This window comes from Haliotis asinina, chromosome 3 (genome assembly GCF_037392515.1).
Source record: "Haliotis asinina isolate JCU_RB_2024 chromosome 3, JCU_Hal_asi_v2, whole genome shotgun sequence".
Taxonomy (NCBI): Eukaryota; Metazoa; Mollusca; class Gastropoda; order Lepetellida; family Haliotidae; genus Haliotis; species Haliotis asinina.
In genome coordinates this window covers 40,484,009-40,511,051 of record NC_090282.1, presented here as the reverse complement: position 1 = coordinate 40,511,051, position 27,043 = coordinate 40,484,009, and the positions used below count along the sequence as shown (strand labels likewise).

General features: G+C 39.9%; 3 protein-coding genes across 5 annotated transcripts in view; 1 reads left to right on the top strand and 2 right to left on the bottom strand.

Annotated features, from left to right (window-relative positions):
- LOC137278005 (PHD finger protein 3-like) overlaps nt 1–3,571 on the bottom strand; it is a 63,932-nt gene extending 60,361 nt beyond the window's left edge. For all 3 annotated transcript variants that reach the window (XR_010956637.1, XM_067810035.1, XM_067810037.1), the window contains exons 1-2: nt 3,403–3,571; nt 114–316 (exon numbers count right to left, since the gene is read on the bottom strand). Coding sequence is in view for 2 of the 3 variants with exons in the window: in XM_067810035.1 (XP_067666136.1) it covers nt 114–299 (186 nt within the window). In the remaining variant the exon portion in view is untranslated. The remainder of the gene's footprint in view (nt 1–113; nt 317–3,402) is intronic.
- Nucleotides 700–19,066, top strand: LOC137278886 (uncharacterized). Its single transcript, XM_067811386.1, has 8 exons — nt 700–776; nt 8,287–9,121; nt 9,728–9,998; nt 10,931–11,139; nt 11,460–15,159; nt 15,208–16,858; nt 17,092–17,308; nt 18,896–19,066. Exons 1-8 carry the CDS (start codon nt 700–702, stop codon nt 19,064–19,066), a joined length of 7,131 nt encoding a protein of 2,376 aa, XP_067667487.1.
- A 429-nt stretch (nt 19,067–19,495) lies between these two features.
- LOC137278004 (protein tyrosine phosphatase type IVA 2-like) lies at nt 19,496–26,165 on the bottom strand. Its single transcript, XM_067810034.1, has 5 exons — nt 25,570–26,165; nt 25,115–25,207; nt 24,055–24,185; nt 23,250–23,324; nt 19,496–22,145 (listed from the first exon to the last, which is right to left on the bottom strand). Exons 1-5 carry the CDS (start codon nt 25,681–25,683, stop codon nt 22,028–22,030), a joined length of 531 nt encoding a protein of 176 aa, XP_067666135.1. The 5' UTR covers nt 25,684–26,165; the 3' UTR covers nt 19,496–22,027.
- Nucleotides 26,166–27,043: the final 878 nt, after the last annotated feature.

The following is a 27,043-nucleotide window of genomic DNA, read 5'->3' as shown; positions in this document are numbered from 1 at the left end:
TCAGTAATATTCCAACTAAAAGTTTTAACCTTTCATGGGCTCACATTCTATTCATTCTTGATATACTACATCTATATTAACCATGCAAGGACCTTATAATTTCTATGACTGACCTCTCCTGGGAGCAATGTATCCAGATTCCACTGATCTCCTTCACTGGTACCTACATCGTCTGTATTAGTGGCCACCGATGCGCAGGAAGTGACCGAGTTGTCTTTCTTTGTTGCCTCACCGACCCTGCCAGAACCACCTGTCACTGAACTTGTAGTGGCCTCAGTTCCTGGTCGTGTCCCTGACATTTCACGGCCTCAGGATTCTAGGAAGTAAATTACACGAATGACTTCTCCAGGGCAATATCTCAGGTTTCAATCAAATTAAACACAGATGTTTTAAACATGTAAAACAGTAAAAAATTTCAAATCATACCCATCTTTGCTAAGATCTGATGAGTGAGTGAGTGACATCAGAAATGGGCTTCACATATTGTACCCATGAGGGGAAGTGAAACTATATCTTCGGAGTAACGAGCACATGCTTTAATCACTAGGCAACCCTACTGACTTAAGATCTGATGACACCCCCACAGGTCATATGAGGTAAACATTCTGATCAGAATGAACATCGCATCAGCATTGATGGCTCTAAATCCTCTTTAAAATAGAGCACCAAACTCAAATTCTATATCTGAAGCACTTCAACATGAAGGTACCTGTGAAGGTCCAGGATGGAACAGGCCTTCAGAAACTCCTAAAAGACGACCCTGTTTGTCGTAAGAGGTGACTAACAGAATCGGGTGGTGCGGCTCACTGACTCAGTTGCGCAGATCAATGCTCATGCTGTTGATCACTGGATTGTCTAGTCCAGACTCCATTATTTACAGTCCGCCGCCATATAGCTGGAATATTGCTGAGTGTGGCGTAAAACTGAACCCACTCACTCAACTTGAAGGCAACAACAAAGAGAGTATATAGTAATTTTTCGAAGAAAGTACAGTTAATTATACAAGAACAAATTTGATGCAATATAGATAAATAGGAAATGGTCATAAATTGTTAACATGGGGAAACAGTATCATATTCCTAACTCTTCCACTATTTGAGATGATAATAAGTGGTGAGCTCAGTGCTTTCTGTGGAAATTGTGTTCACAGCGTGAGGAAATATATTTAGAGAGAACCTGGAATTACTGTCAACATGAAAAGGTCAAACAAAGGTCAAAATTTAAAATATAGGTAAAACATTTCCAGGGTCCAGTACACACAAATGTATATGGTGGATGCGGAAACATATATATACTGTGACTCTATAATAATTTTCACTTTTCAAAGTATATTTCATAATTAATTTTAAGAGAAAATGTAATTTTTATGATAAGATTGATATTTTATACTTATCGTGACTCATACTTTGTTGCCTATCTCTCGTTATCTTCTGAATTGTTCGTCGAAACTTGAATCCTTTCAAATTCCCTAGAAGTCAGTGTGCAAGCACTCACCCATAGTCTCCTTTCTCCAGCCAAACTGATCAACCACATGGCAATCCTCACTGTCTCCGACAATATGTCTTCACACAGGCTTACAAGGAAGCCTGAGTGGTGTGAGGGGATGGTTGGGAGGGCTTCATCTCATGAATCAGGATAAGTATAAAATATCAATTTTATCATTAAAAATTACATATTTTCCCTTATCCTGATTCATGCTTAAATGCTTACTGAATCTGACGCAAAAGGTGGCAGGTCAACCACTTCCGGGATTCCCCATTAGACTGTACTCTCATCCATGCTCACATTTATACACCCCCTGGGAATTCTTCTCATGGCTGCTCACTGGCTTTCTGTCTGACATCTGACAGTGGACCACCTTCGTATACTAAGTATGAGAAGTAACCCTATAGATTTTGTGGATTTTAGATATACTAGAGGCCTTGTTGTCTAGATATCTGAAACGACCCAAATGTTAAGGGGAGGACTTTACTGAAACTGAGTCTTGATTCACTCATGTGCTTTGTCGCGTGGTCCGTTTGGCGAGCGAAGGGAGACGGTTCAGGGTGAGTGATTGTGCGCTCGCTTCTAGGAAATCAGAAGGGTTTCAAGTTTCCACTAATCATTTGGAAGGCAAGGGCAGATACGCAATAAAGCATGAGTCAAGATAAAGAAAGATGTATATTATATTCTTGTTGATCAATGTTAACCAGTTACTTCATTTTTCAAATTTTTCTTATGGCAACAAAAAGCACCAGTGTTGACCTTGGTATATCATGTTCAAAAATATAATATCACATCCTCTCAAATCAAAAGAAAAAAAATGAAAAAAATTGAAAATGTAGAGCCGATCTGAGGGACAGTATTTTTCAAACCAAACAAAGAATCAAATTTTCTACACTGGAGCCAATGATTCTTCAAAATGATTGTTCAGGTTTCAATGTTCTTGATAATGTAGTTAAACATTCTGTCATCATTTCATTTCGTAGCAAATATTAATAATAGGCACCAGGTTGAGATGGTAAATAATAGTGTAGAATTTTTTTTTATCCATCTCCATCAGTTGGATATGGGATGAAAGCATGAAGTATGAAAGGAACAATGTTTATATCGTCATATCTACATAAACATCGTAGGCTGTCCTGTGCGTAATGATAAACACAACATAAAAGTAATATTATCTTCAGCCTAAAACTGTCCCTGGCATCATAACATTTGTTGTGGTCAGTCCTTGCTGTTTGAAGTGGATTGGACAAATAACTGTTTCATCATGTTTATAGGAGCTTTCACCCATCTCGGTACTCTTACCTTGCATTGATGGCAAGGTACACTAACAAATGGTTATCTTGCATAAATATGGGTGTGTCATATCATGCTATTTATGCTCCCTTTCAAATGATGACTGCTTTAACAAATATATAAATAGCTTTCTGAGCTGAAATACAGAATGCCCTTGTTAACACTGATGGTCATGTTAGATATTTCAACATACAATGTGACCTCTAGAAACCTATCTCAAAGTTGTGCTTGAGTTTAGTTCGCCGTCAAAGTTGAATAAATGCATTAACATCAGTGAATATTGACAAGAAGACTGTGTACATAATGAATCAAATTAAATTATCCTTATTCCTGATTTCAGCCGGGAAAGTGTAAAGAAATCTGAACGCACAAGAATCCAAAATAATGGGAACCTATTCTTCTTTTGAGATGGTTTGCCTGAATCTGCGCGAAGTCCCTCTTCTTGATGTAAGTGCAAAATGATACTGACAGACAAAACTGTTGCCTAAGAGCGCTATAATAACGAATTTCCAAACTCTATGCATTCATCGACTTGACTAACATAGCAAACATTACGATTGCATTTTTGATCCATTTCCTGTATTCTGACAAGTATTTTAGTAATTTCAAGATCATCATACTTACCTTATACATACCATAAGTTGCCAAATGTCGGATTAGATATGCATTCAACTGTCAGGTTAATAAGGCAAGTGTTTTCGACAAGATCCTAAGATGTTTGGAGACTCACTTCTACACGTTTTCACAGCGACTCCGCCGCCATGATAAAGACTTGCACTTCTCCCCTACAACTAATTTCAAGAGAGGGATGTCAACGAGCCTCTGCTGCGCGTCAATTGATCATCAATCAGCCTCCCTGAAAAGTATGTTTCACTTGTGGAATATATTTCACACATCATTCCGAGGAAACTAAAACTTATGAAAGTCAAATTTCGTCTCGCTGGTGACAACAAAACAGAATATATAGGTTTACCAATTGTGCTAAATTAAAACTGAAGATAGTGTAACATGACTTAGCTGCTTAAATGGATCCCTTCCGTTTGTCCACTACAGAAACGTCATAAAAATTATAAACATCTTTTAAACATTTTTTCTTTCATTCTGTAGCAGAACAGCAAGCATTATTGTGTGGAATTGTAAACTGACATGTACTTGGTGATGAACCAATATATCTTCTGCTTTCTGTGTTTTTTATAGCTTTTTATTTTTATTAGAGTTGATAACAAAGTTCATAACAAACATAGGTACATGTATTATTAATCGGGAGTTGCAATTAATGCGCACTGTTACATGTCATGGTTGACATAATCTGCTCACTGCCAGCACCGCAGAAAGGTGAAGACATGTATACAGTGATATTTCTACTTTATCTAACTCCTTTGAAAGAGTATTCATTAGAGCAATGGCAGTTTATGATGCCTAAATAGTTCTGTTACTTTCCCATGCTCGTTCTGAACAGTTGAATCGTGCATGAACTACGTTTTCAGTGAGAAAATATAGAACTAGTCGTAAGGTTAATATCCCCAGACAGGACCCGCATCAAGACACCTGCTTTATCACAATATACAAGCCGGGTTCAGTTATGTTGTTGAAACAAGCTCTCACATCTGGTATATGAAAATAAAGAATATGAAATCTGATACACGCTGATGTATGCATGCTCACACAGCTCTGAAAACGCAGAATGTCTACGCTAACCATTCACCTCGATTACCCATAAGCGCAAACACTTCAACGAGGCCATCTCAATGACGTCATTTCTTTCAGTACCTGTGACGTAATTGCATTGTTCCTACGTTACTTGGTCGTCTTTCAAACGAACATAAATTGTCTGCCTCCAAAGTTACACTGTTTGTGCTGAGACCGAGTTATCGACTCGGGATGATGTAAGTAATCTTTCGTAATTATCATTTAAGAATATATTAAACGTATTTTCTCTGTATCCATTGAATCAATTAGTTACAACCTTTAGTTAGAATCAATTAGAATAGAATTTGAAATTCCAGACCTATATGTGTTTAGCTGTTACCTTGAAAAATATATTTGAAGTTCCTTCTGAGACCATTTCTGCAAAATGCATTGTTATAGAAAGTCTTTCCTTCGTTGTATTCACAACACACCGTGTATATTCCGTATTGCTCCCATCTACTTCCTATTCTCTACACCTTTTAAAACATTTTCTTGAATAAGATAAAACCATTAGTTGAGCAAAAGTAAGAGCAACATTACGACGGGGGATACCAGAAATGGACTTCACACATTGTTCCCATGCTGGGAGTCGTAGTGTGAGGTAGTACTTAATGATAATGTTTTCATCCCATGCTGGGAGTCGTAGTGTGAGGTAGTACTTAGTGGTAATGTTTTCTTACTTCTCTAAATATGTTAGCTGGGTAGGTTCCGTTAGCTTCCTGTTCTGCCATTTCTGTTGAGAGTTCATGGATATACAATCTAAGAGTGACTGGCCTCTCTATCACCATTCTTGTGTACCTGTTTCCACAGAAACACGAGACTTAAGGATTTGAATAATATTCCTTCCAGGCAAGATTACAGGATACCGGATACCTTCTGCCATCTTTGAAAGCAAGCCAGTTTACATTTGGTTAGGGTTAGGGTTAGGGTTAGGGTTAGGCTTTGTGTTAGGTTTAGGGTGACGTGAGACACGGTATCCGATATTCTGTAACTGTACCCTTATAATAACGTTGAGGGGCAGTGGGGTAGGACCTGTGAAGGTCCGGGGTAGAATACGCCTTCAGCAACCCATGCTTGCCATAACAGGCGAATATGTTTGTCGTATGAGAAGCCTGACAGGATCGGGTCGCTGACTTGGTTGACACATGTCATCGGTTCCCATTTGTGCAGATCGATGCTCATACTGTTAACCACTGGAATTACTCGATTATTTACAGACCACCGCCATATAGCTGGAATATTGCTGAGTGCGGCTTAAAACTTACCTCCCTCACTCACTCGATGTGGGAGCCTAGTGGTTCAAACGTTTGCTCGTCACATCAAAGACCCGGGTGTGATTCAAATCATGAGTGCAGTGTTGAAGCCCATTTTAGTGTCTCCCACCGTGTTGATGAAATCGGCGTAATTCCGTGCTCATTCACTGACTCACTCACTCACTCACTCACTCACTCAAAATGCATTAAAGGAAGAGTGATCTCCACTGCCATATTTCTGCTCATGCATGACTGTACAGTCATGTACCGTATGTGTCATTGTTGTTTCGTCCATACCACCACTAAAAGTGTTAAAGCTTCAAAATAATCACACTAGTCGAAAGGGGAGTTTTTATTTGTACATTTGTTTAATATCTTCAGCTCCTTCCGGAGCTCATGCTTCCGAGCAGCAGTTCGCTATGCCGTCCTTGTTGTGTTTCACCAAAATGGCACTACCTGCAAGACCTGCACTACTTCGGGGTTCAGCCTACAGTTGACTACAAAAAGTGGTCAAAGTCGGCTTTATTCTGTGACTATACATACATTCTTGATATACATTTAAGCATCCTCGTGCTTTAACTATAATAGAGCGAAAGAGTGCTATATTTTATTACACTATACATGGTAGTATAGCAAAGTGTATTTCTTCATTCTAATACGCTTCCCTGAAAGATCAAAGGCACCGACAGTACTCTGTCAGGCGATAAACTGGTGTTTTTGCTTTACGCTACACTGAAGTGACGTTATTACACCAATATAGTCTGACTCGTGATCCAGCGTACCGTTGAAAATCGTACCGACTTACGTCATTTGTCAATGCCTCCGGCAAGCGTCCGCGTTCTTCAGCTTCAAAACAGTTAAGTGCTAAATTGTACTTTTTGACTCTAAATAAGCTTGTAGAGCGATATGTATTTCTTAAGTTTGCGTCAATTCCTTTAACCTCACACACGAAATTATCGAAAACTTCATATGTATCTGCCTATTTTTACAGATCACATCACGAATGCTGGAGAGAGTGTCACGTGACTTGTGTCGTCTGCTCATTCTCTCTAGCTGTGCTTTCCTGTACAACTGTTATGAGTTCTGCAGATATGTCAGTATCTGTATCAGTTGTTACATGACAGCTTCGTTAGTTTCTTGCAATAACACCTCTTACTAACTGTTGAAACAGCGTTAGTAGCGACCATTCCATATGTACCTACATGTATATAACTGGTCGCCCTACTTTCAGACAAGGTATCGAAAGTCAGACTTTGACAGTACTGAGAGGTGACCCTATTAACTGGAGTCACAAATTGTGAAGTCTTTCTCTATGGGCAATATGCAAACATTATTAAGCCAGGGTCCCGATCCACAAAGCGTGCGTAACGTTACGACCCGTTGTAGTTATCACAGGCTTATGAATGGCAGAGCACTGCAAACGTTTTGTGAATCGGGCCCTATAGAAGTGAAGACTACAACCCACAACACAGTATATGTCTGTGGCTAGATGCGATCGTAAAATCTCCAACCTCATTGGGGAATGCTAAAGTCCATCTTCCCGACATGAGATACTTTATGACAAGGAATCAAACTCAAGTCTAGACTGAATGGGTCAGACTGGATAGACTCTATGCGCCTTGTTTAATGCCCAAATATTTCACTACGCTACAGAATTAGCGTGTGAAAAAAGGCGACTACGTTCAAAATATACATGCATAGACAAATTATTGTGTTTACATGGATTTCAAAGATATTCATGCACACTGAAAATCGCTTTAAAAAAAATTCCAAAGGGCGGGCTTTGACATGCACTGGGACCCTATTTCAACCAACAGGTTGTAAATTTGTAATTAGGACCGGAAACTAAATATTACATTCAAGTGTACAAAATCACTTTTCATGTCAAGTCGTTGTGTTGGGGGAATCCCTGAAAACCACCCTAACCCATTGTTAGTTTGGTGAGACTCCTACATGTATTACCAAAGAAGCTCTTACATATGACAGGCGGAAGGCGTTTGTTGAAAATGAAATGGATTTTTGCAATCCTCTCATCTCGAGTGTTACTCTTCGTCTACTCAGATGTACAGTGGGTTTCACTGAAGAATATTTACAGCTTTTACCGTGCTTCAGTTTATAGGCCTTCCGTCAGCTCGATGACCTGACTGGTTGCGTGGCAACGTATGTTCCGACGACGTGGGTCATTGCTGATAGCATCAACCTCTGTTTTTTTGTTGTTGTACTTACTTGGGGTCGTGGTCCTGCCATATCTTTACTAATTATATCTGCGGCCTAAATATCAATCAGTACCTTTAACTGATAGCCAGGGTGTTTGCAGCCGTATACTAAGCATGCCATCATTCTGTTCGCTGTTGACTGCCTCCAGTATACAGCGACAGTTTCTCAGTTTCACACAGGACACATCAGTTACGCATTTTGACGTCCACACGCATACTGAAAATTTATACCTGACACTTGCCCAAAATTGGTCTGTATGCGAAATATAAAAACAGGCAATAACGTAAAAGGCGTTCTAAATTCATGTGCGAAACATATGTTACTACTTTAATTGTATATATTATTTCAGACGTTCCTTGACAAGACCCCAGGCGGACACTTCGCCCGAGGGTGTGGTATGTAGCCTGTCCTGGGAGACACACCCAGGTCAGGCACGGGTACGTCCCCCCAATACACAGCCAGAAGACATGTTCCAGATACCGCTGCAGCATATCTCCATGGAACCATATGACTGGAATATCGTAGGTGTTGACGGCGGGTGCTCCGGTCAAGGAGCAGATCTGCCGAACTGTGACGCAAGCGACTCCGATATTAGTCAAACCGGGAATTCAGTGAGGGGAAAGGCTTTGCTTCAATCCAAACATACAAGTTCATGCTTAAAAACAGGTAGTGAATTCAGGTCAAGAGCTACACCACAAAGCCCTGACGGACCAACTGTATCGCCCTGCTCCTCCACAAGTGGGTCCTCAGCTGATGCCGCATCCAGATCCACATCTTCATTAGAAGAAAGGATGCTGCTGAAGGAAGTGGCGTCGAGAATGCCGTGTATTAAGTCTGGACAAACCATCATGGCTTCATGGGCTGACATCAGAGAGATATTCTTCCCACAATGCACCTCGCCTGGATGTAACATTGTCTTGAACGCGCTCAAGCTACAGCTGAAGTATCCACACGCACCATCCTTGATGCACGTGTGCTCTCAGTCGGAACAGATGTCGTTCCTGCAGCGTCACCTGCACCTAGTAGTGCCCGGGACTCTGCTGATTGACGTGGAGGCTTTTCTCAACCACAGATCCTTCCTTCAGGCCATGGTGGAGACGAAACACCTTGTCACAGCTGATGTCAGGAGCCTCAGCTGCTGCTACGGACAAACAAGCAGCCTCAGCAACGACCGGTCATCACAGGTAATGAACTTTCATTTACTTTATCAGTGTCAGGAGAGTGGGTGTCCACATTGGTTATGGAGTATAATGTTAATGATTAAGTGCCGTAAATACAAGACTAATATGATGTCATCGCAGATGTCATCGAGGCTTTCACTCAGCTTCATAATTCAGAGTCAGTTACTATACAGAGAATACAGAGTTTAGCATATCACTCTAGTTTTCTACTGCTTTCGGTTGGTTTGGATGCTGTTTAATTCCGCACTCAGCAATATTCCAGCTGTATGGAGACGGTCTATAAATAATCGAGGCTGGACCGGACAATCCAGTGACCAACAGCATGAGCCTCGACCTATATACAATTGGGATATGATGACATGTGTCGACCAAGTCAGCTAACCTTACCACTCGATCCCGTTAGTCGCTTCACACGACAAGCATGGGGTTGCTGAAAACCATTTCTCACCCGGATCTTCACAGGTAGTTGTCTACTGTACTGGCGTACATGGCAATGAGTGGTAGATACTATTATAGCTATTGCTATTGTAAGACAAGACTGGATTCTACTCAGTTAAAGAAACATCCGGGGCCGCATCATCACACTGATATCTTCATTTGCTTCCACAGAATCTAACGAAACAGAAGCTGAAGATGCTAAGTGGACACGTGCTTCCGGTAGTTGTTGCCCCTGGCAACACTTCAGAAATGACAGGGGACGGTAAAGAAGCTCGTGGTGCCATGGTCCCTCTAACCATGTTACCAGTGTTGTTTCCAAGGTACCAGAGGCAGCTGCTGCTGATGGCAACACGTTTTATAACTATGAAAAGCAGGGCTGTGATACGGAGATGTTCTACTACCGAAGCAAAGATGCTGAATCTCTGGCACCTCAACGCGCAAGGTATGATATCAAACCTTATAGCCATATCAAAACCACTAACCCCCACCATCAATGCTTAACAGCTGAATATACCGGAAGTACTGTTTGTCTGTCTGTCTGTAACATGCATGCTGGATGTGCAGTCTGATGTGGGGCGTATTCACAAAATACCCCAGCATGCGTAAGAGGCCTCAAGTCTAATAAAGGTCTGAGAAAAATATAGAAGAAAATATTCAGAAGTACGTGTACGAGCACTGTAGCTAATAATATCAGAGGGACCTTTTATGAATTAGGAATTTTTATAAAAACCTTGAGTTCAAATCTCAATTTTGCCCCGTTTATGGTCATTGGATTATCAATACTAAACACGAAGAATTTCGAAGCTGTCTCACCGCTGAGGTAGTCGTATGTGCCTTACATTAACATTAACTTACGACAATCTAGCACTAAGAGAGCTTCGAAATTCTAGGCCCAGGGTCTTACAAGATTAAATTTTGTAATAGTCAGGACTTTCATCAGCGATGGCCAACACTCAGCTGACGGTTCTGCAGTAACAGCCTCAGAAGAGCAAATCTCTTTAGTTATCATTATTGTGGCATGTTTCGTATTACAGCTTTTTGATGGCATCAACTTAAGCTTGTGCAACTTAACAAAGTATATAGATTTACTGTATGTAAAACCAATACTTTATGGAACAAAACACATGCATTGTACTGTATGTCACATTAATACTTCGAGTAATGAAATACGTAAAATACATGTATTTTACTGTATGTCAAAAGCTGTACCAGTACGTTTGTGCACGTTAAACCAATACTTGGTGTAATAAAATACGTGTATTCTTCTGTATCACAAAGTACTTGTGTTTAACTGTATTTTTAACTAATACTTCGTGCAGCAAAATACTTGTATGTTACTGTATATCAAACAAATACCCTCACTTGGATGCTCAGGTTCCAACAGCCAGCTGGTTACCTCTAACGATCTCCTTGTGAGATGGCAGGATGTGGTGACAGTTGTGGACCCTCTTGTAAAGCATGCAGCACGGTTTGGGCGCTCCCAGTCACAGCAGAGCAGCGCCTCCTCAACAAGCAGCAGTTGCAGTTTGAGAATAGCGCGGCATCCCGTACAAGTCGTCACTGGTGTAAAAACCAGTCTGATGGTACCTATTGTATGTAACAGTGTGATACATGCAGGCTAGAAGTCCCAACCTATCATGTAATAAATCACAATTTGCTATTTTACGTAATCATTATGATTTTCGATAAGCATTTCCAAAGCAATGATATCAAAAGTGACAAAATCCTCTCCATACCCACAATCTCTCTTAAGAGCTGAAATAATGTCTAGTGCATTCCTGTGTCATGTGTGCTCCTTTTTGTGTTTTAAGGGCTTTTTAACGGGAACTGTTTACTTGTATTTGTATGCGTCTATGATATTTGTAAATAATTTATTTCTATAAGTCCGGATTATCTGTTTCAGGTGGGATCCAAGTCTAATGAAAAACAATCAATGTCATCTGATGTATCAGCTGAAACATGGATGCCGAAAATACTTAACTGTTACTCTACTTCTGACAAAAGAGTGGAAGGTAGCGTGGACTTGACCTCTGCACTATTATCACCATCCTCATCACCACCAAACAGTAAAGTTAAAGCTGTTGACCAGGTACCCAACAATGACAAAGACAAAACCGCTCCCATCAAAGACAAAGACAAAACCGAGTTGGATCAAAGCCAGAAGATACAACAGTACATCACCGTGCAACCATCTGCAGATGATAATGGGGATGAGCATGTTATGCACCAAAAGCCAATCTCTGAATGCTCTTCATCTACATCTTCATCTACTTTAACCCCAGATTCGTCTGACTCCGGGACACTGGATGCTTTAGAGAAACTCTGCAGATTTGACTCTCCAGAAAAAACAGTAACTTGTAACACACAGGTCCTAGAAAGACCACCGGAATCAAAGCAACTAAAACCTGAGCAAAGAAAGTTCCAACATTTCCCTGAAACTAAGGTGAAGTTCAGAAAGCATACCGAGACAAAACCCAACCAACGGAAAGTATTTCGAGAGGGAACAAGGCGGAGTGAAAGAATTCGTGACCAAACAAAGGTGCAAAATTTACAAGCAACCAAAAATGTTCCTGTGAAGAAAATGGAGACACCCATAGTTGTTCCGTGTGGTAGTCCAGAGGACACAGCAAAGTCTGAGGCTGCCTGTAAATGCCCTGACAATAATGATACAAACACTGATAAATGCAGTTCGTCAGAAATTTCAAGTGAGCCAACCGGTGCCGGTGACAGTTGTAATGCCCAAGGATCTTCAGGTACACTTGAAAACGATCAGACGCAAAGACTGAGTCATGGTTTCAAAGATATTGCAGAGCTGTTTACAGTGCTGACAAATGAAGAAGTCTCCCATAAATCAAAACAACTTGCTGCAGCTGAAATAGAAGATCTTGCAAAGAAAAACGCAATGTCAAAAACAAGACAACTTGGAGACCTCTCACGTAAAGGATTACAGATACGTATACCATCTGATATGGCACTTCTTCTTCCAACATTGGAAACCAGTAGTCCCAGTAAAAGCCCTGAAAAGGATACAAGACACTCAGCAAAACGTTCTTGGAAAAATAGAAACATCTATCCTGAGATGGTGATTGAGGCACAGAAGTGTTCATTGGGAAGTTTGACACCAGATAACAGACAAACTCATATCAAAGGAAATCAAGTGTCTGTGACAGATATCATGAAGAGTATGGATGAGACCTTCAATGCCTTCAAGTCCGACCCAGTTGCCCTGGTGAGAGCAAAAATGAGTTCCACAAGAAATCTAACTGGGTATGTAAATACAGACTACATCCGTGTTACTGGGCCTGACCCAAACATCACAATATCTCAGAATGACTACAAAGATGGAAGTTTACCTCCTCTCATGAAATACAATGTTGAATATACATCTAGTGGTGTGACATCCAATGCCCCATCAAATATCAACCTTCAAAACAACTTCCAGAAAAATCATTTTGAACCAGTTGAGGATAGCAGAGATGTTTCAGCTCTTCTGAAGTGTCCCACCCCCGTGCACCAGTGGAGTCTTCTTGATAACAGATCTAGCCCCACAAAACTCAAGCCTCAGTTGAGACCGTTAATAGCATGTCCTCCAGTAGATGATAGTGCTACACTAAAACCAGAAGTGTCCTCAGAGGTTTCAAATCCCAAAGATCCCAAAGCAACAAGGACTGTCACACCATCTCCTGTGAAATTAGTTCTCATGAAAACTCAAAGTAGTACAAATCCATCAAAAAAGCCACAATGGAATATCAAAAAAGTTATAAGAGCCTCAAATGTTCCAAAGAAACCAGATACAAATTGCAATGAACGAAAAGCAAGAATGGATGCAGAGTTCAATGCAATGAGAGCACGAGCTATTGCAAAAGGTGATTCAGCGGCAGCTACTACAGTTGCAAAACGGACGTTTGCTATGACCTGTAATGTCATGAAACCCCTGTGCAATAAGTCTGCTTTACCAGATCGCATGACAGGGCCCATGACAACAGCCAGTGGCAGGAATAATCCTCATTTGGCAGGCCAGGTCAGAGTTTCTGTAAAGAACAACATGGTCAACGGCACCTCCAAAGCTAAGTCTTTGGGTCAAATTCAAACCTCTGCATCATCAAATACAGCGGAATATATTGGTGCATCTGCGCCACCAGGGCTTGTCAGTCCAAGTAATGCAAGCAAAATTGATACCACAACCTCCACTGTGGCAGCAGAACAGCAGAATGCATCTGATAAACTAAAACTCTCTGAGGTTAAAGGTAATTTGCAGGTAAAATCTGGAAAACAGGATGTCGATTCCCTAAGCATAGTACAGAAAGTGGATTGTCTTAATATTGCTGGCATTAAGCCCAAAACAACTGACTTTACCACTACTGAAAATGTAAAGAAAATTGCAGACCCTCGAGACAAGAAATTGCCAGATTCAGCTGAAAACTCCAATAGTGTTCTGAAAGAGAAGGTTTCCCACTCAAAGAAGCGGCAAAGAGTTGGGGAACCAGAAGAAAGGAGGTCCCTAGAGTCAACAGTGTCCACAGTATCATCAGACGATATCTCAACATACTGGTCAGGGTTCCCTCTTGGACAGAGTTCCCGTAGGCTATATGGACCTAAACTGCATTTTCCAAGTTATACAGTTGATTACTTCATGCCACCAGATAATGCACCATCTTCCGACATAGTCGAAAATCGTCCTCCACACACTGCACCTCCAGTTTGCACACCAGCACCAGCAAGTGCTAATATATTCACCAACACTGGAAATGACTGTCTGCCAAGTTATGTTAACTGGCAAAGAAGTGTTCAGCCTGTCAGATATCTAATACCAGTCTTCACAAATGCACCATTGTATCCTCCAAGTCAGCAGTCTAGATTAGAGGCACAAAACAGAGAACATCTTATAAATTCAAGGTCGATGTCTGCAGATAGATCAGAGTTTGCTCCTCATCATGAAGGTCGTTACGTATCTCAGTTAAATAGGTCAGCCAGTTTAGGGTATAATGATTGCGAGGCGGTCCCGTATATATTCAACAGAGACAGTCATTCCAGAGGTGCATACGCAGCAGACACTAGCAACCACCACTTCATGTCCAGTGTTGATGGGGAACAATACGATATTAAACATGTACAGCTACCATCTTTCTACAAACCATTAGAAGAAGACAAAACTATATCAAGAACGACCACCAATAGCACTGCTAACAACCAGTCTGTAAGAGAACCACATGTCAACAGTGGAAAGAACAAAGAATCGGTTTCAAAATTAGATCACACTAATTCCAACGTAAACAAGGGATCAGCGGCAGTAACCCTTAGTCTTGGAAAAGGCGCCGATGTGTCTGAAGTTAAAAAGGCTGAAAGCACTACAGGCTGTTCTGAGGTGAATAGTGAAAATGCACTTAAAGTAATATCACTGATACCAAAGAATCCTGTAGTGACTGATTCTTGTACATCCTCCAAATCTGCTTCTCCATGTTGTGCACAGTCACAGGACATTAGCCTTGCCATGCAGCCTTGTCTTGGGAGGAGTCTCAGATGTAAACAAAAACCAACAACAGGGGCTCTGAATCATCAGGCAGACAGTCTGGAAGTGACAGAGGCACCGGGTAAGAAATGTGGTGATTTCACTGGGGACAAGATACCAACCTGTACAGACATCACTGCAGAAAGTAGAAGTGGTACAAGTAGCAAGGTATTAACCGCAGCCAGACCTCATATAGGGCCATTTCATGAAAGAGTTCGCTTAGAGGCATGTGGAAACATTCATAATATCAGACACACAGGCACTGCATCCAAGAAGGAGGGTCATGTGGACCAGCAACTCAGTAACCTGAAAGAGAGAGGCCCTATCGAGCTTGCCAGTGGAGAGTCAATTAGGTGGAACACCTCAAATCATCTTTGGGTTCTTGATAAGAACACAAACAATAACTGTTCTGATGAGGAGGAATGTCAAGAAAATAGTCTTGGTTATCAGTTAATGTTATCCCCAAAGAAGCTGAGTAAATCCAATTTACTGCCTGTGAGAACGGTGACAAGCAGATGCGGTGAAAGAAGACCATCAAAGAAGAGTGTGCATACGGTTTCAAGTGTCAGTCATCTTACAACCACAGCGAATCTGAATGATGTAGATGATCTGTTAGTAACTGCAATGGTCACTCTACGCACGCTGAAAACGTGTTTGTCAAAGGGAAGACATGGATCTAATTCTAACAACAACTGTGATGGACATGTTTCCCCAGACAGAAAGGCACAACCTGTTAACAAGTCAGGATCATCGCAACCAACAATCAACTCAAGTCCATCAAGTGCCTGTCAAGTCAAAGTATCTCTTAATGTCAACAACCAGCAGCCTGTATATCCTTTATATTGTTCATTGGTTAAAAATGAACCCATCAAGAAAAACATTTTACTTCGTGAGACACTGAGAAACAATTTCGAGCTGATCAAAGAAATTAGCAAATGTATCTGCACATGTAAAGATGCTGTCATGTTTGTAAAGCCAGATGAAAGGGAGTCATACACACGTTTTCTTAAGAAACAGTACTTGAAGTCTCTAAGACACTGTCCTTTACACTCTGGAGAAGCTTCGAGGCAATATAAACAAGAGATACTCATTCTACTGGACCGTCTGTGCAAAAAAGTCGGGAAAAATCAAACCAAAAGAGGAAGCAAAGGAAAAGCAAAACGTGGATTAAGGAAAACAAGGGAAAAGGTCACAAGGCAAGGTCAAGGATGTACAGGAATAAAGACGGTTAAAAACCAGTGGGAGCTAAATGTTGCCAGACATTACCTTGCATCCTATGTGCACCAGCATTATAAGAAGGAGATCGTGAGGAGATTTATGCAGGGGAGTCTTCAAAGCAGTACATTATCAAGTGTAAACAAAAAGATACAGACAAAATTCATCGATGTTAAAGAATCTTACAAAAGTGTATATGACATTGAGTTGAAGACTCTAAGCACTAAATGTGAGGGGAATAATTCCATTGATGCAGATCGAGAGGTGAGAAGACAGTTTAAGGCCAAGGACAGGCATTCTGCACAGCAGGAGCTCTTCATGCAGATCTTACTACAGAGGAAGAATAGACAGTTGCGTGCTACCTGTGGAGAAAATACCACCGCAGACAAAACAAAGGACGAGCCTACACAGGGTGACTGGTGCAGCAGGATCGAACAGCTGAATATTGCTGATACTTGTCGGCACAAAGGCGTCATTCTGAATTCAAGTCCTGTAACCTGTGATGATAAACCCATTTCAGCACACTGGCCAGGGATACAAAGACGTGAAGCATCTAAAACAGTCGGCCATGATATATGGTGAGCACATATTTCCAAGTGGTAAGACCTGTGTCACGGCTTTCCTTCTACACCAAGCAGACACCCTGGAATATGACTGAAACACTGTTCAAACAAACTTATCTACTGCACACTGAAATCATATTTGCAACATCACACGTGTTGAAACCTATATAATCACTCAATGCAAAGTTGTCTGTATGTTTAATTGATTTCATTATTCTTTTCATTTAACTTTTATTTGTTTTGTACAGTTACCAGGAAGTGTTCAGCGACTCCAATACTGACATGAGCTATTGTGGAAGAGTCCACATCAGTGGTCTCTCTCTATCATATGTGATGGAGAATGGTTACAAGTATCTGCCACTGAAGCAGGCTATCCGTCTGTTGCCCTTGTGCTGTTGCTCGATTTCAAAGGCTGTTCTAAGGACACACCCAAACCTCGTTAGAACCTTCAGCACATGGGAGCATGTATGTATCTGATCTATTAAAGGGCAAGTAAACTGATAAAGTAATGATTGCGATTTTGTTGAGAATGTCTGTTTTCCTAGTCTGTGTCTGAGACAATTACAAAATGTATGTAAAGTGAAAGAGCTGAAATGATGATTTGTAATCTGCTTCCAGAAGAAAAAATATTTTCAATCGTGACCTATATGTACCAACAGTGATGCAGAATGTGGAAAAAAAATTTTGTTGCCTGTGATTAGCTGAGTTGCTGTATATATTCCCTCTTCTGTGTCTGCTGCGTCTGGTAATCCTAAAAATAGCATAACAGAAAAAAATGAAAACATGGCATACAATGTTGAATATATGAAAACTCCTCTTTCATCTCGAAATAATTAAACCACCAAATTGATCTAGCAGTCTGTGTCAAGTACTTTACAAGCAACATCCAAAAATACACAATGGATGCAGCTTTGCATTACATGTCAATACATGTTAACAACTGCTCTACACATAGGACAGCATAGTCATTCACTGGTTTCCGTGAGCTGAAAGATTGATCTTTTGTCCTTGGTTGCATCCAAAATGCTGGATCGTGATCACACAAAAATTCGGCTGAATATGAATTGTCTGAATGAATTTGTTCCTATTTCCATGCCATCTCCAAGAGAATATTGATTACTGTCTCAGAGTGAAACATGATTGTGCCTCATGTCAGTGTTATCTTTAATATTAACGGAGGTAGGGTATTACCTTTGGGAACATTTGCAATGAAGTTTGATTTTTATCATTAAAAAAATATTCTCTTCGAACTGAGAATATACTGTAGATTAACCTGTGCATTTGAAGTGTTCCTTGTCTAATTCCTTAGATGGCCTAAGACATACTGAAGGATTATTATGCTGATGTTGATCTTAAACGCCTTCACTCTAAATAGTGTACATGAAAAGTGTTCGCCTTTTAAATGTGTTGATACATTTTGGGTTGTCTCCGGACAAGTGATATGACCTAATCTCCCTCAATTTGTCTAACTAATCTTCATATTCCAGAGAATTTGTACCAGTCACAACACTGGCTGGACAAGTTGAAACACCCTAAAACTACACACTATGTGTCGTCCCAATTTGGGCGGGTGAAACACCCACAAGCAGTCTTGATACCCCAGCCACAGTTTCATTTGGATGTTGTTACCATCTTTAGGCAGTACTTTCCCCTCTTCAAATTGCATTTTTGGTCAAGAATTTATAATTTAGTATGCTCTAAAGTTTATTCAGTGTTGTTGGTCCTAGTAACATTAGGTGCATCTTCAAACATTACGTTTTGTGACATAACAAGGACATCCTATGTCTCTGGCATCAGTTATTTAGGAACGTAAACAGATCTCTTTACAAATACCTCACATGATGGATGTTCTCTTCTTATCCTGTCTTGGCAAGTCAGTGTTAGCTTTGTTTTAACTCAGTAATACTCCTATGTTAACAACAAATGGTTTGACTGTTACCAATCACTTTGTCTGACCTTGAGTTGATGGAGCACTGCTGTCACTTTCACTTCATAGATGCTTTGCTAAAATAGTGCTGAACTTATGAAAGTACATTGAACTCTTCTTTTTAGGTTCGTCTTCTTGACCTAATGAGTGGAAAAAGGAATCAGAACAATGTCCAAACTGGAGATGTTCTGGTCAAACTGGACACTATCATCGCCTGTCTGCCAGACATAGAAGCTGAAGTGAAGCTAAGGCATCAGACAAACAGGCCCAAAAAGGGTCTGACCTGCAAATACTAGCTGCAAGCCTAACTACAGCTTCTCTCCCAATGTAACACCACAATCAATCAAATGCTCCTGAAATAATCTTCTGGTTCTACAATCATTTCATATGTTCTGTACCACTTCTGGATGATATGGATCCACTTATATACACCAGGACGGACTTGAAATGAACATCTTCCTTCATTCTTGGGCAAGGAATTGCTTATTTTGAAATGAAACCACCAAAATGACATCTATAGTGTCAACTGAAAGAGAGAAGAGGCTCCCATGTTGCTATAACCGTTCTGGCACATACACATTCATGTACTGTAAGATACAGTAATCTAGGCAATTTTGTCCAATGAATTTGTTATCATCAGAAAAGTAAATATGCCCACATTTTGTGTTTATCTTATGTACAATCAATGTGAACATTATTGAGGGTGCTGAAATAAAAGACAAACAGATCTTTTCCATTTTTATTCATAATGTTGGTGCCCCATACATAGAGCTGACCATGTTTTAATGGAAGCAAATTTCTCACAATGTCCACTTTACAATAATGTTCTCAGGGCATTGTAGTAGTGACATTCAAATTAAATATCATTGTCTAAAGTGTATACATCTTCAATATCCCCACAGGCTAAAACAACTGCCAACAATCAAAGGCAGATGAAAGTGGCAAAGACCTTGAAACTTGAGTTACAATGGGCACTGAATCAGTAAATGTGAATCCATTCAAGATCAGAACCAAAGCACACTCAGTGCTGTCACATCAGGTATACGGTTTGGTGACATCAGGTTTTCCCATGAGCAACATCTGAAGAAATGCTGGCCCACTATTTTCCCTTTTCTTGAAGACATTTCACTTTGAAATTCAAAATTTGACTTGAATTAAGCATTATTTATGAAAAAATACAAAATATACAGGAAATGTTCCTCCTTTAGCTACAGGAAAATTGAACAACAATACCACATTACTGAATGCTGTAATTACAATTCTAATCTTAAATTCAAATAAGTGGTGTTGGGGTAGTCATTTTGTCAATCACTCACAGTCTGTATCAACATATTACAGGTCTTCTATCACTGTTATTCTTATGTAGACATTTTTATGATTCTGTCTGGGTTTCCACAAAACAGCTGTCTATGCTGTATCAAACAAAGTAATTTTCAACTGTAAAATCCATTTTAACAAAGAATGGAGTCACCATTACTTGACCCTATCCCACATTGTTACTCAACACCGAAACATCACATATCTACAATTGTCTCTAAAATCAGGACAGTACAATTCCATTGAGACACTGCAAATATACAAATCATGAAGTGTCCAAATTACAATTCCAAATCTGTGAATATACACACCAGCGGGTTAGAGTTGCTTAGTCAAACAATGCGCAAACATTGGACAATTATATACGTTACAAGGGTATTCAGGCATTTTGAAACAGTCAAAGGGTCCTAGTTTTATATATGTTGTAGACTATAGACAACAGAGTGTGATTCTGATACTCCTACAAAGGAAACACCAACATACCCATACACATCGGTTTCTCCTTGCGCTGTTACATAAATACCTGTGCATGCACAATGAACTGACTTAATTACTTTACAGAAGCATGAGCTGTCAAGTTTAGGATAAACGTATATTGTCTGCTAAGGAAACTGTTCGGGTGTACATTTTCACTAGTGAACACAAAAAACACATTTCATCCACATCTGCATTATTTGGCATTGGAATCGTCCACTCTGATCTAAGGGAAGTGGCACTGATTGAAACTATGGTGACTGACTTGAAGGACAACAATACGCTTGTCTGTGAGTGTCACACAGGCACCCAAGGGATAAGTTGACTGTAACTTATCACCACAGCTACTGCCTAGGAGGTTGGGTACAGGTAGGATTCGAGGGGGCTCTAAACCAAGTACGATCCCAATCCTAAACAAATAATAAACATCAAATGCCTCAAAAAATAAGCATATCTGGAGTTAAAAACACAGTTCCAGTGAGAAAATACTTTTTGCAAATTTTGTCAGTTGATACTGCAAACTGTCAATATTCCAATGCTGATAGACTTGATGTTGGCACACACATCACTGGCACTGTGTGGAACAGCTCACCAAGTTGTCAATGGCACTGCTCATCAAAGAGGATTTAGCATATGCAAAAGAGACATAAGCATGACAAGCCTGATAAATTGTTGTAAACAAGATTCAATTAGCTACAGCAATAACACTGACAAATAAGAGCTTCAGCAAAAAGAAAGCTAGTTTTCACCCGTTTCCATGGTTATTTGAGTGTTAATAATAGTTTTCGACACTTCCACAAGTCCATTGTTTCTTTCATAGCACTGAACTAAAAATACTGAAGCAATCAGGATGTACAATCCCATCAAAATACCACTATCTTGGAAAATATAGGCACCATTTGTTTCTTTGTTCAGGATATAATTCCAGTCAAATTGTAACATCAACCAACTGTAAAGCAACAAAACCTGAACTTTGATATCTACTAGTAATTTGAAAATGTTTTTGTGTCTGCTACAACAAATGACAAATTCCCTTTCTCCAACAGCACAGGAAACCCGAAATGAAGTTAGCATGTTTTGATCTTGAGCATCTTGACTTCTTTACCTTGATGTAAACTAAAGTGGTGATACTGCAAGCTAGCACTGAGACAATGATAGCTCCCTGATTCCAAGCTAGCAGGCCACAGTCAAATCCATCAAGGGAAGACAGACTAACCATCAACTCATCATACAGTGAACAGGAGAACCCAGAGGATGGTAGGCAGGTCCATGTGGAGAAATACTCAACAAACACAAGACATTGACTGATCAACTAAAAATCAACATTTTGGAGTGCTCAACTGACTGAGTCTGTGCTAAACAAAACAAAATGCAGCTCAGAGGAGCAAAGATGGCAGTATAAATAACGATTAGCATCCAAGAGGGTGCCCTTGTGCAAGGTCACCATAGGTAGGAGATGCAGTTGTTCACAGTATGGTGCAGTTCTGGTGGCCATTGCGGTTGTTCTTCTGTTTGAGCCGTGACTTTGGACGGTAATGTTCCAAGTAGGACAGCTGTTTAGCATTGATTGCACCCTTTCGTTTCCTGGAACAAAATCATTTCCATGATGAGTAGGCATCAAATAAAGAAAACATGCCCTCGATATTTCCAGTACAAACAGAACTGCAGTGTCAGATACTGAACTATTTGTCATTTCAGTGAGTTTTCAACTATTTCATATATCTTTTTAATGCATACAGTAGCTTCACATAAGATACCTGCTGATTCTGCACATGAAGGCACGATAAACTTACAATCACTGTTTCAAAATAAAGTGAAAAATAAAAAAAGGAAAACATGCTCTTAAAGTCTTTGTGATGGCTCCACCTATATTGAAAGTATACTGAGAGTGAACATCACCTAATCTAAGCCTTCATGCATCAGACTGAACAATTCCATAGATCATTAATGTTGACACATACATTCTATAACTGGAACAGAAATTTCCACTTATGCCCGACTAAAACTGACAATCATGTTTCAGTGTAATGCAGCTCACATCAAGGACAGAGACATGGGCTCAGTTTCAGGCCAGTGTTATTCACAATTTGGACATTTGATATCTTCCAATGATAATTCTTAGTAAATATTATACAATTATAGACTGGTGATGAGGTCAATATCTGTTTTTATGGACCCGTAAAAAGCAATATTGACAAAGAACGAAGTCCAAGCTCAATATCTACTTTACACTGATCCATGATAAAAACAGGTATTGACCAAATTCACCAGTCTGTAATTGTTTCATTATGTAATTACCCCCCAAAAAGCTTATAAAAACCAAAACATGTCTATTTAGTCAAGTAATTCTATTTTCACTACAAACAATAACATGTCAAATATACAGTGACAGGTAAACAACAGAATGACATCATAGCTTGATTGTCATTATCTATTTCAAGTATCTGAAAATATGAGTTTAGGTCGGACCAATCAGGTAGCTTGAAAAATATGCTTACATAATAAATGTATTTTGTAAGACATAATTGAAATTCTTAACTTTGGCCTTTGACAAGAATGAAATGTCTCTCACAGATTAATGCTAAACACATTTATGAATTTTATAGCCAATTCCAAAGAGAATCCGTGATGAATGCGGTTGTTTCTAATGACAAATCTGGACAGCAAAAGCTCTCAGTTGGGACTTACTGTCTAATGAGTTCCACAGCGTCTTCATATTTCATGCCACTTTCCATGAGTGCTAGGGCCACCAACACTGGCGCTCTACAACATCAGCAGCAGCAGGATTAGCAAAGTCTCAATGTTACCTATACACTATCTCTACTAACACTGCATATACCACATGCCATACCTCTAAAGAATTGATTAACAGGAGGAACTGCTGGTATGTTCACCTAAACAAATACAGAGTATACATGCATTTCATGAATGAGGCATGGCTGCCACTTAAATATAGGAATTTTTAAGCAGTACCATAAACCTTCTAAGGGGTGTTTAGCTCTTTACCATTTCTTTAACTTATATTTGCCCAATCAAAACAAGCTGTAAACTTAACATCTTTTGGTCAACCACAACATTCCTAATTACAAAATGCATATGATCAATTTTAGCCCTCACATGGCAATTTTTGATATTTCCTGCTAAATCAAAGCTCATTTGTTTCTAAATTCCAGAATCATTGCCACAGAATCATTGCCAATGAAGCTGAATTTATGATGGCACCATTTTAGACAAAATCACTGTACATACAGCAGACCTTGTAAGTCATACACTGGCCCATCTTGAAAAACAGAGGTGTAATTTATCAATGACCACCATCCCACTGATCATGTATGCCATGATCATGAACAGCTAAGACGCCACTTTGACATTAACCACTTCACCATCCTACCTTCCCAAACAAGACTGTTTTGTCGGAGACCACCATCCTGTCTAACATACTGATTTCTATATGGAGGAAAGCAACTAACAAGCATTCCCCTTGAGTATGTACCTGCCGAGACCTGCCACACAGTGTACTGCCACACAGCAGCCTGGCTCCTCACGGAAGCGTGTCTTGAGCAGGTTGAACCAGTCTTCCACAACTGCCGCTGGTGGGGGGCTGCCGTCATCAAACTGCCAGTCCTGGGAACAGAAAACAAATACAGTCCCCACAAATCCTGCCACCATCACTTTTCAATAGTCATTCCAATGAAAAAACAGTAAACAGTTATCTCCCTTTGACCTACATCCAAAACAAAGCCCAGAATCTCTGTGGTGGGGAGGTGGGGTGGGATGTCATCATGAGGAATAACGCTTTTGAGTATTTTTCTGAAAATCTGATGAAGAAACGATATGCCTACATCTCAAATGATCACCACCTTCCAAAAGCCCGAACCCTGTATGAACACAACTGGATTTCCCAGTATGATAACGAAAAACAATAAGGGTTACACAAAACAGTGTTTGTCAGACTTAATGTTGAAGTTCAAGACTGGCCTAGCTACACACCAGATCTTAACCCTATTGGGCATTATTTTTTCATAATATTATTTTTTGAAGTTTTGTATGTTCAACATGCAACAAGATTTGTTTGGAAAATATGGAACATTGTGCTAGTTTTCTCAGGTGCATATCATCACAATACATTGTGTCTGAGTGACAAGATCAAAATGACATAAGTTAAAATGTCATTTGACTGACATTACACAAATGCACGAAATAATGAAAACAGAAGCAACATGTGTAAGTAGTAACGTTGATTTTATATATAACTTTATTTAACTCATGAACAAGATTTGTTCAAAACATCATTGTTTTGCTCTTTGACAATTCAGATGTGGATCGCTTGCTAAAGCATGTGTAAGTGAATCATTTTTTTTCAGTAACACTGCAGAAAATTGTCAAATAATTCTAACTCTGTCAATATGAAAATGAAGACAGATTTAATAAAGGAGTCATGACATGGACGTTTCCGAATGTGGGGTGTCTGGAGCCTCATGCACGGTTGGCTTTTTTTCCTGCCATGTTGAATGGGTTCGCTAACAAGCACATTTCACATAGTGGACCCTCACCAAGACTCTGATGCCCTCCTCCTTGAGTCTTTCCGTCTTGTAGGTGGGGTCACACACCCTCACTACATCCTTTGCCCCACGCTTCTTCAGTTCCTGCAACAGACAACTGGTTCTCAGCATCATCAGGCCAGCACACACATGTGAGACTACAGGACTATTTTCAAGGAACTAAGTGTGTCACCATTCATTAAACTTAAAACTGAAATGTAGTTTCAAGTTATGCATCAACATGAACAGTTTCTTCTACAATAAAAACGAGTACAGTTTTACGCTGCTCTTAGCATTATTCCAGTAATATCCCAGCAAGAGACTCATCAAACTTTCTTCCAATATAGTACTTGTGTGTGGAATCAAACCCGGACTTTGGCATAGCAACTGAAAGCTTTAACCATCAGGATATCCTACGGTTCTATCTACAAACGAACTAATGTCAGAACTCAGAAATTCATATTTACCTCAATGAACTTATCAATGGTGGAATCGGTTGGTCTATCCATTATCAAGTAGCGCATACTCTTGAACTCAATCTCAGCTGGCTCGGGTCTGCGTGCTTTCATGGCTGCTGTCATACTATTTCTCCACACACAAGATTACACCGAGAATCATACACAGAAGCAATGTTATATTAATCTTCTGGTCACACCAAGTACAAAGTAGTATTGCAATTCTTGAACAAAAATGCTTAGGCAGCTGGTAGAAAATATTTCTTCAAAAATATTTTCTCTGTGGTGATATTTCTTTGTTGTTTGTTTTTCACTCCTGGCTACAAAACATAAGCGATGAAAGACACAGGGGTTTTCAGTGTCCAAGGGAGTGGGTCAACGAAACGTTCTTAACCCATCCAAACTCCAAGCAATGAGGGCCTCGGAGCCCCCACACGAAGGTCAGTTAGCCAATCAAATGAGAGTAGCGTGACTGCAGCACCGTGGTTGCCGTGACAATGTTGTCAAGGGCAGGCGACTCCGCAAGCTCTCTACTCGTGTTGAGCCTGACAGTAATCCCCGCTGTTTGTCACAAACTCCATAAAGGTATGACCGTATTCACCGTTAAACTGCAACAAAAGAACAAAAAATTAATTCTTCATGAAAGAAAATATACACACATCCTCCATTGATAAGAATGGTGGAAAACTTCAAACTGGGACTTTTGTTCTCAGATTCATGTTCAATGTCACACAAACAGTATTTCAACAACATCATTAAAATAAATGTAGGGGATATTCCATTTTGCGAACATAGCACTAACCAATGCCAATGCACATGAGAAAAAGTAATATATATCCATACAGATGAAATATTCCTAAACAAATGGAATAAACTGTCACATTTTCCTAAATTTCTCATCATCATCTGTTTATTCCTTGGCTGCTTCATTCGCATTTTATCAATCCTGTAAATCCAGTATCTCCTAATTTTTCTGAATGGTATATGACAGACTGTAAATAATTGAGTGTGAACCTGACAGTCCAGTGATTGACATCATAAACATCAGTATCAGTGACTTCAGGACATTATGAGCTGAACAGAACTGTACACCACTGAGTGATATTTGGCTTGGTATGTAATCAGCTGTTTCAAACCAAGATTTCACTTGAAATGGCAAGTGTATTTTAATGAGCTTTATACTTTCTGTAGTCCCCTAAACCTGTCCACCAGTATTGAGTTGCATATAGTTAAAGGAGATCCTGGACTCCACCGGGTTTCTTGCTCTGATATATGAATACAGGGATCAGAAATTCTTTTAATTTTTAACATTTGGATTAGAAAGGAGTGAGTGAGTGAGTGAGTGAGTAAGCATGTAAGTGAGCTTTAGCACCAATGTGGGGAAATTGAAACCAAGTGTTCAGTGAGTGGCCTTTAGCCACTAGGCTGCAGTTTTGAACATTGTACACCATTAACAACATTAACTGATATTTTTATATGCCTCTTC

Excerpts from the sequence above, each read along its gene's own strand:
- LOC137278886 (XM_067811386.1), top strand. The coding sequence starts at position 700 with ATGAAGGTACCTGTGAAGGTCCAGGATGGAACAGGCCTTCAGAAACTC. Across the intron at positions 11,140-11,459 it reads GTGTAAAAACCAGTCTGATG|GTGGGATCCAAGTCTAATGA; the intron begins GTACCTATTGTA and ends TATCTGTTTCAG. Across the intron at positions 16,859-17,091 it reads ACAGTCGGCCATGATATATG|TTACCAGGAAGTGTTCAGCG; the intron begins GTGAGCACATAT and ends TGTTTTGTACAG.
- LOC137278004 (XM_067810034.1), bottom strand. The coding sequence starts at position 25,683 with ATGACAGCAGCCATGAAAGCACGCAGACCCGAGCCAGCTGAGATTGAG. Across the intron at positions 23,325-24,054 it reads TGTGTGGCAGGTCTCGGCAG|AGCGCCAGTGTTGGTGGCCC; the intron begins GTACATACTCAA and ends CTGATGTTGTAG. Across the intron at positions 22,146-23,249 it reads GCTGTGGAACTCATTAGACA|GAAACGAAAGGGTGCAATCA; the intron begins GTAAGTCCCAAC and ends ATTTTGTTCCAG.